Source organism: Caretta caretta, chromosome 6 (genome assembly GCF_965140235.1).
Source record: "Caretta caretta isolate rCarCar2 chromosome 6, rCarCar1.hap1, whole genome shotgun sequence".
NCBI lineage: Eukaryota > Metazoa > Chordata > Testudines > Cheloniidae > Caretta > Caretta caretta.
In genome coordinates, this window is record NC_134211.1 from 20,569,842 (window position 1) to 20,584,935 (window position 15,094).

At 44.1% G+C, this 15,094-nt stretch overlaps 1 protein-coding gene across 1 annotated transcript; it reads left to right on the forward strand.

Annotated features, from left to right (window-relative positions):
* The first annotated feature begins 1,667 nt into the window (after positions 1–1,667).
* TALDO1 (transaldolase 1) lies at positions 1,668–13,464 on the forward strand. The gene is made up of 8 exons (XM_048854826.2): positions 1,668–1,902; positions 8,073–8,196; positions 9,100–9,207; positions 10,019–10,150; positions 10,477–10,652; positions 10,819–11,016; positions 12,282–12,427; positions 13,235–13,464. The coding sequence occupies exons 1-8, from the start codon at positions 1,806–1,808 to the stop codon at positions 13,265–13,267; spliced, it is 1,014 nt and encodes a 337-aa protein (XP_048710783.1). The 5' UTR covers positions 1,668–1,805; the 3' UTR covers positions 13,268–13,464.
* The last annotated feature ends 1,630 nt before the right edge of the window (positions 13,465–15,094 follow it).

Sequence of the window (15,094 nt, forward strand, 5' to 3'; positions counted from 1 at the left end):
GAGGAGTACCACCTTTCCCTCCACATCAATGGGAAGCCAAACTCCCCATTTCTCTATGGAGAGGAGCATCTGCTTTCACACCTCAGTAAAACAGAGAGGGTTTGTAACACTCACCACCACCTGCCTTTAGTATAAGTCATGGGTGGATCAGCTTCCTGAAACCACAAGCCTCTGGCAGTACAAGCACTGCCTTCCAGGCCTCCCTCTTGCTGCACAGGTAGCGATAAGCACACCCCAGCCAACGATAAGTACGCCCCAGCCCCCAAGTCCTTGGAGCATTCCTGGCAGTATCCAGCCCCTTATCCACTGAACACTCACAAAATTGCCAGCCCTGCTGTTCCCAAAGGAACAGTGCAGACCAGTTTGTAAGATTCAACTCGGGATCACCACTTAACGCCACAGCACAGTGTTATATTTATAATGAAAAGAAAGAGTAAGTTTATTGTCAAAGAATAGCGATCCAAATGATTGCAGGAATATTGGAAACAAAGGATTACCTCTACAACAAAGTCATAACACGCTTTCTAGAGACTAACAAGCGATCCTCCTGGCTAAAGGATCTCATTTCACGCAGAGTTCTTTCCAAAATTTTCCACCAACGCTGGCTGAGGCCCCCCCCTTCTTTCATGAAGTAAACTTACTGTTTACTTCCCAGGGCCATGGGTTACAACCTTTTTTCATTTGCAGACCCCCCCCCCTAAAATTTTTTTTCAGATAGAGGTGCAGAGCCCGTTGGAAATCTTAGGTTTCAGAGTAACAGCCGTGTTAGTCTGCATTCGCAAAAAGAAAAGGAGGACTTGTGGCACCTTACAGACTAACCAATTTATTTGAGCACAAGCTTTCGTGAGCTACAGCTCACTTCATCGGAGGCATACTCAAATAAATTGGTTAGTCTCTAAGGTGCCACAAATCCTCCTTTTCTTTTTGGAAATCTTAGACATAGACTGCGGGATCCACAGGTTGAAAACCATACTGTCGGAGGCGAGGGACGCCAGGGTATCTTCTTTGTCCCCCCCACTACATGAAACCTTCTGACGCCCATCTCAAGCTCGGGTTTCCCCCCCCCCCGGTTAGTTCTTCCTGTTCCCTCTTTGAAGTTTCCACAGCCCTTCATCCGCGCCCAGGTCGGGCTGGCGAGCAGAGCCCCATTGCGAAACACGCAATCCTGAATGTCCACGTCAACAGCCCTCCAGGGGAACCTTCCTCGTCTGACAGGAAACCTGCTTCCCCGCTGACCGGGGCCTAGCCCCGGCCCAACAACAAGGGACCTTTCGGGGCAGCTCCGCCACTGCTCGCGCCCCAGCCGCAGGGGCAGAGGAGCCGGAACCACCCAGGCCCTGCGCGCCGCTGTGACCGGCTGCGTCCTCCCCTGGGGGGTGGGGTGTCTCTCCCCGCGCTCCGCCCCCACAGCAGGGGAGAAGTCCCCTCCCCCCACCCGGGATGAGGCGATCAGTCACCACGCTCCTGCTCAGGCGCCTTCAGGAAGTATTAACTCCCACACGCCACCGACTCACCCAATCAGAGGCCTTCTTCTCCCACCCCCGTCCTGATTGGCTAGCTCCCTCTCGCCTCGCTGTTGATTGGCTGTCGCCTCCTCCCCCCACGGCCGTGATTGGCTGTCAGGGAAGGAGGCGCGCGCCGCCGCAGGAGTCGCTTTTGCCCACCGCGCCGGTCTCGCGCTTCGTGGGGCCCGCCTCCTGCCCCTGGCGCTGCTGTTGTGCGTCTGCTGCTGCGGCGAGCGCGCGCGCGGGGCGGCCCCTCGGCAGGTATATAAAGGGTCTCTGGGCCAGCGCCCCCAACGGATTATGTCCGTGTCCCCCGTGAAGCGGCCGAAGATGGAGTCGGCGCTGGAGCAGCTCAAGCAGCACACCACGGTGGTCGCGGACACCGGCGACTTCCACGGTGAGGTCACACCCCGCCCCCCCCGAGGCATGAGGGGCCCGTTACCCCCGTTAGGGTAGGGGGCGGTCCCAGTCCCCCGTGGCTGCTTCCCTCCCGCCACTTACAGGGACAATGGGCGAGGCCGCCCCCCCCCAACCGGTCACGCGCAGGCGCAGGGGGTGTGGGGGAGGGGAGCCCGGAGTTCTGGCGGGCTCGGCTCTGGTGAGGCGGCTGCTCCAGGGGTCTGAGCGCTGGGCGGGACGTGCGGGCTCCCCGGCTCGCTGTCACCCCTGGGTGCCGCCGCCCTTCCCGAAGCGGGCGGCTGCCGCCCGCCCTGTAAGGGCCGAGCCCTCCGGCTCATTCCCTCCCCCGTTCCCCGGGGGCGGGGGCGGCTTTGCCACTCAGCTCGTGGGGTCCAGCAGCAGCAGGGCAGGGGATACCTCCCGGCGTGGGGGTGGGGAAGCTGCTTGTAAAGGGAAGCAAGGTCTGGCCACTAGCTGCTAACATCCTCTTCCTTGCAGCGACTTCCTGTTTGGTGAAGTGTAACCATGCTAGCGAGCTTTGGGGTCTTCGTGGGTGGGCTCAGTGTTTCCCACATACACGAACCTCCTCACGTGTTAACTGAGAAAAACGTGAATGAAACGCCGTGAACGTTCACCATGGGAGATAATCTGTAGTGGGAATTATCCATTCCCTGATGGAAGGGAAGAGTTAGGATAGGCTATATCTACACTACCACTTATGGTAGCAGAACGTATGTTGCTCAGGGGTCTGAATATCCCACTTCCCTGAGCAACGTAAGTTACACCCGCATAAGTGGTAGCATGCACAGCGCTATGTAAGCGGGAGCGCTTCTACTTCTGGCATAGCTATTACAGTACTGCTACTTTTTTGGGGTGGATTAATTATGTCACTGGGAGCAGCTACACAAGAGATCTTACAGTACTAGTACAGCAGTGCCACTGGGAGCTCTCTAGAGTAGACAGCCTAAGTATTTTGGTTTAAGGCAGAGGTGGGCAAACTACAGCCCGTGGGCCACATCTGGCCTGCTGGACCATCCTGCCTGGCCCGGGAGGCTAGCCCCCGGCTCCTCCCCTGCTGTCTGTCTCAGCCCCCCGCCCCACCCCCAGCCTCAGCTCACTGTGCTGCCAGCGCTCTGGGTGGTGGCGCTGCAAGCTCCTGCCAGGTGGCATGGCTGCCAGTCCTGCCGCTCTGAGCGGCATGGAAAGGGGGTGGGGGGAGTTGGATCAGGGGCAAGCGGTCCTGGGTGGGGGGCAGCAGTCAGGGGACAGGGAGCAAGGGGTGGTTGGATGGGGCAGAGGTCGTGAGGAGGGGAGCAGTCAGGGGATGAGGAACAGGGGAGGTTGGCTAGGTGTGGGAGTCCCGGGGTGCCTGTCAAGGGGCAGGGGTGTGGATAGGGGTCTAGGCAGTCCGGGGGGGGGGGCCAGGTTGTTTGGGGAGGCAGAGCCTTCCTTACCTGGCCCTCCATACAGTTTCGGAACCCCCATGTGGCCTGCAGACCAGGGCTGGGCAAACTTTGGCCTAAGTTGTAATCTACTTGGAGAACATAACCTTGTAATAAAAAGAAACCCCTTTGTTAAACTTGGCTAAGAGTTATTTGCCTAAAGCTGTTTTGTCACTTGTGTGCTGTTATGAAAGACTGAAACGTCCCAGTTGCTTAATGTGGGATTGCACCTATTGAGGGGTGGTGAGTCTGCAGATGGAGAGAATAAGTGCCTTCTGCAAATTGTGGTCAGTCTTGCAGGACACAGTGGGATCCTATGGTTATATGGAAGTGCAATTTGCTAGTACAGAGAAGAGCTGGACTCAACACAAGAACACTGAATAAAACTATATAAATGCATCAAGAACTGAAAAGACTTCAACAGGAGAGAGGCTGGTATTGTGGTGAAGGCCCACTAGCAGGAATCACACATACATAATACCATCTTTTCTACACACTTCCTTTGTGACTCACTTGGGAAGTCAGCTGTCCTATGATTCAGTTGCTTCAGGTATAAAATGAGGATAATATCTGTCTCATGTTGATTAGTTTTGTAAAATAATTCTAGCTCTCTAGATGGAAGGGACCATAGAAATCCAAAGTAGTAATATGAAATTGTTAGCCTGGCATGTGTGGGTACATGTGGAAATGTGGCCTCACTGCAATAACCTGTGTAATGCGCCTATAAACAAATGTATAAGTATGACCTATCAGCACTGACTTTTGAACTGAGATCTTGAAAAATTGTTTGCATTATTAAAATCTAAGGATGGTTGTTTCAAAGTGCATGAAACTATTGTAGCCCTACTCTTCTAGTTACTGTTATTACCAGAACTTTTGAGTGCACCTATATTGATAATGGAAACAAGTGAAAGGCTCTGAGCTAGCATTTATTACCATCAACAAGTATATGTACCATAAATCTTGTTTAAATTATCCATTTGGGAAACTAATGGCCCTTGGTACTCTTAACACCCTGATTCTGATTCAAATATTTCATCCTGATCAAATCAGGGTTTGGTAAATTCACTGGAAATAAATTTTACTCAGATGGTTTTGTTTTTTTAATGCTTGTATAGTTTTCTCATGGTGAAGCAAAACAGTTGAGAGGCACAGAGGAGTTAATGTAACAGGAATTTTGTTTACTTTAGCATGAAAATGAGTAAGCCCTTTTGTTAATTTAAAAAGGGTGGGGCTAGATTTTTTTCTGTACAAGAGATCTTAAACACAAATGACTTTATACAGTACTCTTTAAATCCGTGTTAGTCTGTATTCGCAAAAAGAAAAGGAGTACTAGTGGCACCTTAGACTAACCAATTTATTTGAGTGTAAGCTTTCGTGAGCTACAGCTCACTTCCACTGAATGCATCCGATGAAGTGAGCTGTAGCTCACGAAAGCATCGGATGCATTCAGTGGAAGTGAGCTGTAGCTCACGAAAGCTTATGCTCAAATAAACTGGTTAGTCTCTAAGGTGCCACTAGCAGTCCTTTTCTTTAAATCCTGTAGCAATACACAGTGTGCTCAATACACTTAAAATTGAGGATTTGCTTCACCAGCTTCAGTGAACTATATGCAGGCTCAGTTAACTTAGTCTTGAATTATGTTTTAGTTTTGTGTCCAAAGGCTTTTAGTAATGGGAGTTTCCTATTTAGTGACTTCTGTTAAGACCAAGAGTATAGTACAGTAGTTTTGGTACAGTACTTGGGCTTCATCTAAGATCCAGAAAAAAGTGGGGAACAAGTAATTGCTGGGGTTCAGTATTGGTGACCCAAAATCAAAAAGACAAAGTAAAAATAGTTTAAATGAGTTTTTTTAAGACATTAGAGTAGGTTCTACAAACCTGTTAACTCCTGATATGGCATGCTGGCTTCTGAGCATCTTAATTGACCCCAAGAGTAGGCCTTGTATGGTAGAGAGGACCATAGGACAAAATAATATAGAAAGAGCAGCCACAGCAAGGTTCCTGCAGCATGAACTCAGTTGTGCTGAAGGTAGCTGAGAGAGCAGGCCTTGCTGATGGGAATGGTTACTAAAGGTAAATAAATACAAGCAGTGAACAGTGGATACAAGTACCAGCAGGGAGCAATAGAGATTTAAGTGGAACAACAGGATCATAAGAATTTTCGGGGGAAGGCAACTACTGTGGAAACCACAGGAATTTTAAGGGAGAATGTCTCAGGTTCTGATTTGGCCAGGACACAAGTCCGCACTCTGATCCTTGGGCAGAGGTGATCATCAAGAGCCACATGAGATCTTTAATGCTCCCCACCCCCCAATATCTTGGTTTTAGCTAATTGGACAACAAAATTTAATGCATGTAAAATTTTGAACCAATTTGTGTTTTGTGCAAGCCACAGTCCTCACAGGAGATGTCCAGCTGCTATGGGGACAAAGGGATTAACTCTCCTGAGCATTGGCTACCTTTCAAGTCAGTCTCATAACTTTTGTACAAAGAAAAATTAGTTCTTATAATGGTGCTGTATCCTGAACCCAGATGTAACCCATTTATTTTGTCAATACATGAATTATTCATATATTAACTTGCATAAGGTGTCGATTTCTGAATCTTCAGCACTATCAAGTATGGCTAGTGGTGGCCCTTAACAGAACTTCTAGGACCTCATGTCTGAGCATATGGGAATTTAAAACATTGACTCTGTAGTCTTGTCTACAGTATGAAATACCTATTATCTGTTAGCAACAGGTGCTGAGCACTGTCAAGCTGCAAATTTTAACCATGCACTTTAAAACCGTTCTGAACGTAGTTTGTGCTTGGCTACATTTGCGGTTAGTGTTTGGGACTGGTTCAGCTGCAGCTGTTGACACCAGTCACCAGGATTGTGTTTTTTCAAGTGTTGACAAATATTTATTTCCTTATATAGGAGGGGAAATTGCTGGTGTAAGGAGCAAAGGACAGTCTAGTCCTGACCAGTGTGTTTCCACTGAAACATTGGGCCAGGTGCCTCTTGTCTCCATCTGTAGAAAAGTGATGTTCCCAGCAAAAGCGAAGAACACCTGATAAATTATTAAACTGTTAGTTTCAGTCTGCTGCTCTTGTTGGTGCAGCAGTATGGGCCAGACCAGTATGTACTTATTCTTCTGCACATTTCTCCAGCCAATCAACATTAAACAGATGCTGTAGCAGTGAGCAGGATTCAGAATCCCTATTTAAACCTTTGCTGAAAACTTGTTCTGGAAGGCTGAAATGTAGCCCCTTACTATAGGGAGCTAACTTTTTAACTCTGCCTTCAACTGTGACATCATAATTAGTGACTGGAAAGTGCTGAATGACACTATGCTTCTAGAGGGAGGGGATACCGTAAAAGTCAGTCCTTATCATATACCCACATGACACATCAGAAGTGTCAAACATTTGCTTTTTATCTTTAGCATAATTGAATTTTGCAGACTTCAGTAACACATGACATGCAGTATATATGTTAGTCCTAGAAGATACTTTACCCAGATGTATATTGCAAATGAGCTTTATCAGTACTTACCCATCTTGGAGTTGCATTGTGTTGTCAGATAAAACATGGAGAGTGAATGAAAACTTATTCTTTCCAGTTTATCTGAAGGACCTATGGTTAAGATGAACGTGTCCAGAGAACCAGGATCTTTACTTAAAGGAAGCTGCTAGGAAAGTGTAGCTTTCTGTACAGTGTATCCAAATATGATCTATCAAAATTAAGTAGAATTTTCTAAAATGAAATCTCCCTCCTAGAGTGCAAAGCATTCAGAAAAATGAATTGGTAATTTTTCATAATTTTGACATTTAGCTCTTTCAAGAAACCTTATGTCCTCTACAGTGACCTCTGCTTATAAAACTATTTGCTGAGTCAAACATTGCATGCCAGGCTGCTCAGCTACTCAGACATGTTAGAACCAGACAGAGTACAGTAAGAACCACTTTGTGGTAAACATCTAGTGTCACCTGAAACGGATTCTCAACTCTTTTCTTTGAGGTCTTCCCCCCCCCCCCCCAACCCCCTCTACATGCTGTTAAACTCCATGGCCCACCTGTGTCAAACTGCTTTTCTGCATATAAAAGCCAGGGACAGCATTAAGGGGTAGCTATCAGGCCAATTGCCTGGGGTCCTCATACCACAGGAGCCCCCCTCAAAGCTACATTGCTCAGGCTTTGGCTTCAGCCTTGGGTGGCAGGGCTCAGGGCCCTGGCTTCAATCCCAGGCTTTGGCTTTCTGCGCTGGGCACCAGTGAGTCTAATGCTGGCCCTGCTTGGTGGCCCCCCAAAACCTGCTTGCAGCAGTGGACACAATAAGGACCTATATAAGATAGATGAGTAACTCCTACAGAATCTTGACCAATGGTTTGTTCCTCTTTGGAAACACTAGAGCTTAAGTACTAAATAAAACTTGCTTGATCTTGTCACTATAGCTTTCAGTCACCACTTTGTCCTGTGGGTCTCAAACTTTTTGTATTGGTGACCCCTTTCACAGAGCAAGCCTCTGAGTTTGAGAACCTCTGGTATAGACCCTTTTGGCACCATTCCCCGGACTTGCAGACAGCCTCTTACTGCACCATTCCTGCCTCAAGAAAACACTTAACTCTGATATAGATTTTTATTGCTTAAGAGGCATGTTAACTGATCCTACTACTGTAACATAATACTTCATTGGTCAGGCTGGGTAACCTGTTTTAAACTAGGAATCTTTATTTTTGTAGCAATTGATCAGTACAAGCCTCTGGATGCCACTACAAATCCATCCTTGATACTAGCTGCTGCTCAAATGCCAGCTTACCAGGAATTAGTAGAGGATGCTATTGAGTATGGAAAAAAACTTGGTGGGTAAGTAAGACCATTAATTTAATTAGGCTTAGTTATGACAGCTGATGCCTTATGTAACTATTTGCAATAGCATCCACAGTGTTCTGTGGCCTTTTTATAACTTAAGCAAACATGAGTTTTACTCCTTAAAACATGCAGTCTAGAAGACTGGCTAACAAAGTGTGGGTGAAGGGATGCAACTTACAAATCAGCGAAGATGGTGACAGGCCACATGTGATAGGTGTATAATCCAGTGTGAGGTTTTATCCTTAGCACTGTAAAGACTATCCCTGATGAGTAGTTTCTGGTAAACATTATGTGTGTATCTACCTAGCAAAGAAAAACCTATGGCTTGCCTGTGCCAGTTAATTCTGGCTCCTGGGGCTCAGGTTATGGAGATGTTTCATTGCTGTGTAGACTTCTAGGCTCAGGCTGGAGCCCAGGGGCTCCAGGAACCTGAAAGGTGAGGGGGACGCACAGGGTCCTGAAGGCCAGGCTCCAGCCTGAGCTGAGAAGCCTACATAGCAATGAAACAGCCCTGCAGTGTGAGCCTATTGGCTGGCATGGGCCAGCCGTGGGTGTCTAGATGCTGTGCAGACATACTCTGTGAAGAGAAGTGAGTCTTCATTCTAATTCAGATCCTTTTTGAAGTAGCTTTGTGGGCTTGCTCAGGGAAAGCATTCCATGAATAGGCAGCATCATGAAGGAAAGCACAGATGTTTATGGGAGGAAGAAATGGCGTATGGACTCTGGTAGTATTGGTGAAACATATATGGGACAAAAGACCAGAGTGGATAAATAGGGAATGGGAGAACTACTCAGTGATTTTAAAGGCTTGAACTATATGTGGAGGGAGCCAAAGAGATTTAGCATACTAGCTGCAGTCTTTCATACATTTCACTCATTAAATTTTCATTCTTTCAGGTCAGATGATGAACAGGTCCAAAATGCAAGCGACAAACTTTTTGTGGCGTTTGGGGCAGAAATACTGAAGAGGATACCAGGTCGTGTGTCCACAGAAGTAGATGCAAGGTTTGTAGGCATGTTGTATGCAATTTGTAACCAAGGTGTTCCTAATCTTCTGATCTTGTAACAGTGAAATGTTCAGAGTTTAAATTACTACCTTTTCTGTTTAATTGAACTGTGAAGTCACAATTTGCCTATCTAGGTTTTTACTGCATGCTAGACTAAACTAAGTGTGAAATAGGGTTACTCTTCAAGGCAGTTGTAAATAGGATTCACCTTCAGCATAGTTAAGGCACAGAGCACATTCTCAATCTGTCTACCATTCTTCTGACTTAAAGAAATTCAGGCTTTCAATTTACTTGATTTAAACTTAAGAGTTGAGTTGTTTCTTTTCTTTGCCCTTCTCCCACCAAAACTTACAAAATGGTACACTGTGGTTTTGCTTTAACAGTACCTGGGGTAAGGCCTGTTAACTTCCTTGATTCTCTTCTACTTTTCAGAATCTAAATTCTGTATGAAAATTAAAGCAATAACTTTTAATCTTTCCCTGAGAAACATCCTTGGGTTTTCTTGAGCTCTGGGCCCACTCAATCCTAGAGAATGTTTTACAATTTTTTTTAATGCTTTGGTAGATTTTTAACTACAGCCCCAAGTAAAAAAAGCTGCTATTGGGTGTTAAATTTTAATACAGGGTGCAGGAGAGTTCTTTGGATTATTATGGCTAAATTAGAGCCACTCAAATAGCCACGATCTGGCAATGTGAGAGCATGTATCAGTCTACCATTATCTGTTGGTGGAAGCTAGAAAAAGATGGATCTGGGATATAGACTTAAAACAAATGTTTGTAACTTGGTTCAATCCCTTTCTTGTTTCAAAGGTTGTCCTTTGATAAGGAAGGAATGATTAAGAGAGCTAAGCGCCTCATTGACCTTTATAAGGAAGCAGGAATTGGTAAAGATCGCATCCTCATAAAACTGTCATCGACGTGGGAGGGGATTCAGGCAGGCAAGTAAGTGTCTGTAGCTGGTATTTACTTTAATGCTTCTAATGGCTGGTCATACATTTTTTAAAAAATCCTCTCAATATGTTGGCTGTTTTGAGAACCATTCACCAGTAAATTCAGTTAGTGCGGTTAAATCTAACATGAGCAAGACTTTTTTTATTTGAGTTGTGGGACAAAGATACTCCTACTAGTGCTAGATCATTGCTTTAGAGCTCAATGTTATAGTTCAGTAACTAGTGACAGATTTATTTATGAAGTTTATTAAACTATTTGATTGTAGACTGAATGGAGGGGGAGGACAGACTCCATTCTAAGATGACCCTTTTTTGCAGGGTTCTGGAAGAGGAGTATGGGATCCATTGCAACATGACCTTACTCTTCTCCTTTGCTCAGGCAGTGGCCTGTGCTGAAGCTGGGGTCACCCTAATTTCCCCATTTGTAGGTCGTATCCTGGATTGGCATGTTGCAAACACAGACAAGAAGACTTATGAGCCCTCAGAGGACCCAGGTAAGCTTCCCTTTGAATATAATTGAAAAAGTTCACAAGTTATTTTTTAAATCTTCTCTTATGAACACTACTCTAGAAAATACAGTATTTGGGTACTAAAATTTACAATGAAGAATCTTTGCATTTTAAAACATTGTCTTGAAAATCACCAGTGTTTTCTTCATAGGGGTGAAGAGTGTCACTAAAATCTATAATTACTACAAAAAGTTTGGCTACAAAACTATTGTGATGGGTGCTTCATTCCGAAACACTGGGGAGATTAAAGCGCTGACAGGCTGTGACTATCTTACCATTTCACCTAAGCTTCTGGGAGAGCTCAGTAAAGAGAACACCAAGCTAACTCCCACACTCAGTGCTAAAGATGGTAAGTTAGTTTTCTTTCCTTGTAGAATACAGATTTGTTCCATAATCCTGAGACTCCTCTTTACTACTGAACATAGCTGATATATGGAAGAAGCCAGCTTTGGTAAGTGGTAGTACATAGCTTCAGCTTAAACTTAGTGCTTCTTGCCTCCATCCAAACTTTTTTTAAAGGGGTAAGACTTGGCTGATCTACTTAAGAGATACAGTAATTGCCTTGTACTGTCTTCATGACCACAGTGGCCATCAGCAGTCCTTGTGGCACTGCTGTTGAGGGAATCCAGTATTCTCCACACCTTTGATCTAGTATGTAACCAGTTATATTCCATTTATTTACTATCTTGGGTCCTTTTGAATGCATTAGCCAGTAACTAACCCAGATTCAAGTCAAGAAGACATTCAGTTTAAACAGCGATACTTCTATTAAATAACAATGGGGTGGAAGGGAGAAAACACCTCTAATTTGTATCCTGGGACTTGACAGTTTTTACAAAATCCTTTGGAGCAAGAAACTTAGCTGAACACTAATTTTGCAAGAATGTAAGTCCTCTAAAGGACTTCAGACAAGGCTAGAAGAGATCATACACCTATACAACAGTCAACATTTGAAACAAGAGTTTTTAAAAACTGGTCTCTTTTGAAATGGTACTAAAGTGTTGCAACTTGTTTGGTTTAGCAATGTTTCGCTGTGGTGGTTCTTGCATGTGGTCCTGGTAGCTGTACCATTCTTTCCTTCCTCTTAGCTTTATAAACAAATGTTAAATTACAAAATTCAGAATGGGAATTATGCACAGCTGCAATCATGAGCTCTATTAAGGCTCTAAGCAGTTGACAGGCTTGTTATCAATTGAGCTTTTGTTAGGCATCTGCTGAATAATCAGAACCAATTGTTTGCTTGAGTCCTTGCTCACTCCTACAGAATATTTTGTGTAATTTTTTTTGTACTGTGGGCTGAAAGTTTAGTGCCATTTAGGAGCCAGATACAAACATTATAAACATCAATGCCTTAGCCTAAAACTTAGACTAACTGGATAACTTCCCCTAAGGTAGCAGTTCAGAATCAACAATATCTGCACTTATTCCCCCAAATGTGGTCACACAGTAAGTCTGACCACCTTATCAGCAGTGTTTGGAAAAACCTTTCAAACTTCAGCTAATGTGGAGGGGGCTACATAAGGGAGTTAAAGGAGCATTTTATTTTTGATGACAATCTTTTGTATTTGAATTAGAATATTTTATAGATTATCTATTACAACTCCCTTTGTATAGCTCAGACATCTAACCTTGAGAAGATCCACATGGATGAGAAGACATTCCGCTGGGAACATAATGAAGACCAAATGGCTGTGGAGAAATTATCAGATGGGATCAGGAAATTTGCTGCTGATGCAGTTAAATTGGAGAGAATGTTAAAGGTAATTGCTTGAATTCTATGCTGAACTTGTATATGCCTATATTCCAGACCCCTCAGAATGACACCAGCTGATCCACACATGAGGTGTGATGCTGTCTTGATTTAAAGCAGTGTTTATTCTGGTAGCTAGGCTTGTATACAAACCATATTTATCACAATTTGCATTAGGTCACCATTCCTATGTGCAAAGAGGGTTAGCTGCCTAGATAGCATATGAAATGCATACTGGGCGTCTTCCTTCCAGTGTATATGTAATTGTCTTGTTGTTGTGCTTCCTGTGAACACTGACTAATGCAAGATGTAAACCAACATGAATGTTATCCCAAGTGCAAAGCAGTATTTATCTAGTAGCTAATCAAGACTGCACTACAGCTAGATGTGAGTCAGCAGGTGACAGTGAGGAGTTGGTATGGCTGTCAAATTCCTGACATAGAATCTGAAAATTAAGTTTCCACCTCAAATCAGTAATCTATCAGTATTTGTCTGAGGCACACTAAAATTCAGTACTTTCATAGTGATTAGGGCCAACTTTGGCAGTAAAACACAGGATGCATGGGGGAAAATGTTGAGTAAGGTGCCATTTTTATAGTCCACTATTTTAAAATGCCAGTTGAAATAATTAGGTGAATTAATAGTATCTTGACTGTACTAAATCTGCATGTATATTTTCATATCAGTTGTAGACACTGCTCATGTTGACTGCATAATTACTATTGTACTGGCTTAGTCTGGTGTCAAAGCTCTGCAGTTTTCAGACTTATCTAGGACTCCTATTGGAAATGCTAACTGCAGATTCTTTTTTTCCTAGGAACGAATGTTCAGTACTAAAAATGGAAAGTAGACAAATCAAAGTTCCTGCTGGATTGTGATGGCTGAATGAGTGGGATTATTAAAAATGGATGTACAAATACCTGTAAAATCTTATGCTATGTGTGGAGAGTTTTGTTTTCCATGTGTTTTTTTATCAACTTGCAAAGGGACAGACTTCACTTTGTAGCAATTTTAGCAATGTATTAAAATAGTTTGTGTAAAGTTTCACTGTTGTGCACTTGTTTAGATCAATATTTACATATTGCTGTACTCCTTGCCACCTCTTTTCAACTTAATTCTAGTGAAAGTGAGTGGCTATCTCAACAAGTAGCTAACTATTCTTAAACCCTTAAATGTACCTCCAGATGATACTAGGGAAACAAAGTATTTTATCCTGGAGATACTTACACAGCCTCTAAAACCACAGTATGTATGTGAGTACCTTTCCATTTAAAATAACTAATCAAAATAACTTCTCCAGGCTAGGAAGATTTGTTAAGCTTTTTAATCTATGAGTATGGGTGTGATTTTACTGGAAAAAAAGCTACAGACTTTTGTATTCTGGAAGTGGGGTGAAGTTGTCACTTGTAGCTGTGTTTCCTGAATCCCAGGCCAGCAGCCTGTCAAAATACCTCATTTATTGTAAGTGGACTTAATACATTTTTTTGGTTTGTTTCTTTTAGATGTTGTGGCTGTAAAAGCATTTAATAGCAACTTACGAATTGTGTAGCAGTTGAGCCCATGGGTTTTCCTCACTCCTTTCACTGATCTCAGAACTGTTACTTTACGCTTCTAGGTGCGACCCCATTTTATAGCTGAAGAATAAGGTTAAGACTTGCTCAGACCTACACAATGATTTAGCAGTTGAGCTAGGTATAGAAGGTTAGAGTCCTGCCTTGGTCATACTTCATTTCTGAAGTAAGAGCAAGTATTTTATTCCCTGGGGGTAGTTTGAGATTACCAGTGTTCACTTGCATTGTGTGTGCACATATGCCCTAGCTCTAGCAAACATTTGAGGCAGCCTGTCCAGTGGTTTGGGACCCTCATTTTACAGGGCCAGGACACACACCACCATGAGTGCAGATTTCAGACCTTTTCCCCACTTGGTGTTAAATCTTACCAGTGGCTTTACAGACTTGCTAATTTCAGTTGACTCCACTACCCCACCCCATTTCCTTATGTATTGGACTAATTGTTGCTCAAAGAGACAAGCTTTTGAGCTTACACAGAACTCTAACTTACACCAGTAAAGGAACTAGAAGACAGAAGCCTGCAGAAAGAAAGCCAGCATTTGATGGTACAAGGCCCTGAAAGTCTGTTAAATCAAAGTTGCCAAGCTTGATTTCTTATATAATGCACATTCAAACATTTTCCTAAGGAGGTTGGATATTGGGGAAGGAAGGAAAGAGGAGAGGGACAGTAGAGTGTCAGGAAAACTCCTCACAAGGTAAATAGCTTAAATGTTTTGTCTAAGGAGCCAGACAACCCCCATTCTGCTGCAGAGCTTCTATACCTGTTCTAACAGCTAGATAATACTGCCTGGCTGTAGAATTCAGAGACAGTCCAGTGTTGCTGCAGACTCCAAGCTTAAACCCTACCATTCCCTTCAGGCCTAGACTAGAAGTTCTGCAGTGAACAGCAGAACAAGTTGATGGTTCTTTTTCTCCTGCTGCCTTTGGTTTTGTGCAGTAGTAACTTGGTTTCAGCTTCTAGCTCCATTGCTTCAGCTGAGGCCTCTAATCTCTGGTTCCTGTGGTGCAGCTTCCCCATACTCTACCACCCTGTACCTTAAGCCTGACCTGACAGGAACACCTTCTGGTGCAGAAGAGGTCTACCCCTATAGATACCATGTCAAACC

Excerpts from the sequence above, each read along its gene's own strand:
- TALDO1 (XM_048854826.2), top strand. The coding sequence starts at position 1,806 with ATGTCCGTGTCCCCCGTGAAGCGGCCGAAGATGGAGTCGGCGCTGGAG. Across the intron at positions 8,197-9,099 it reads TATGGAAAAAAACTTGGTGG|GTCAGATGATGAACAGGTCC; the intron begins GTAAGTAAGACC and ends TCATTCTTTCAG. Across the intron at positions 10,653-10,818 it reads TGAGCCCTCAGAGGACCCAG|GGGTGAAGAGTGTCACTAAA; the intron begins GTAAGCTTCCCT and ends TTTTCTTCATAG.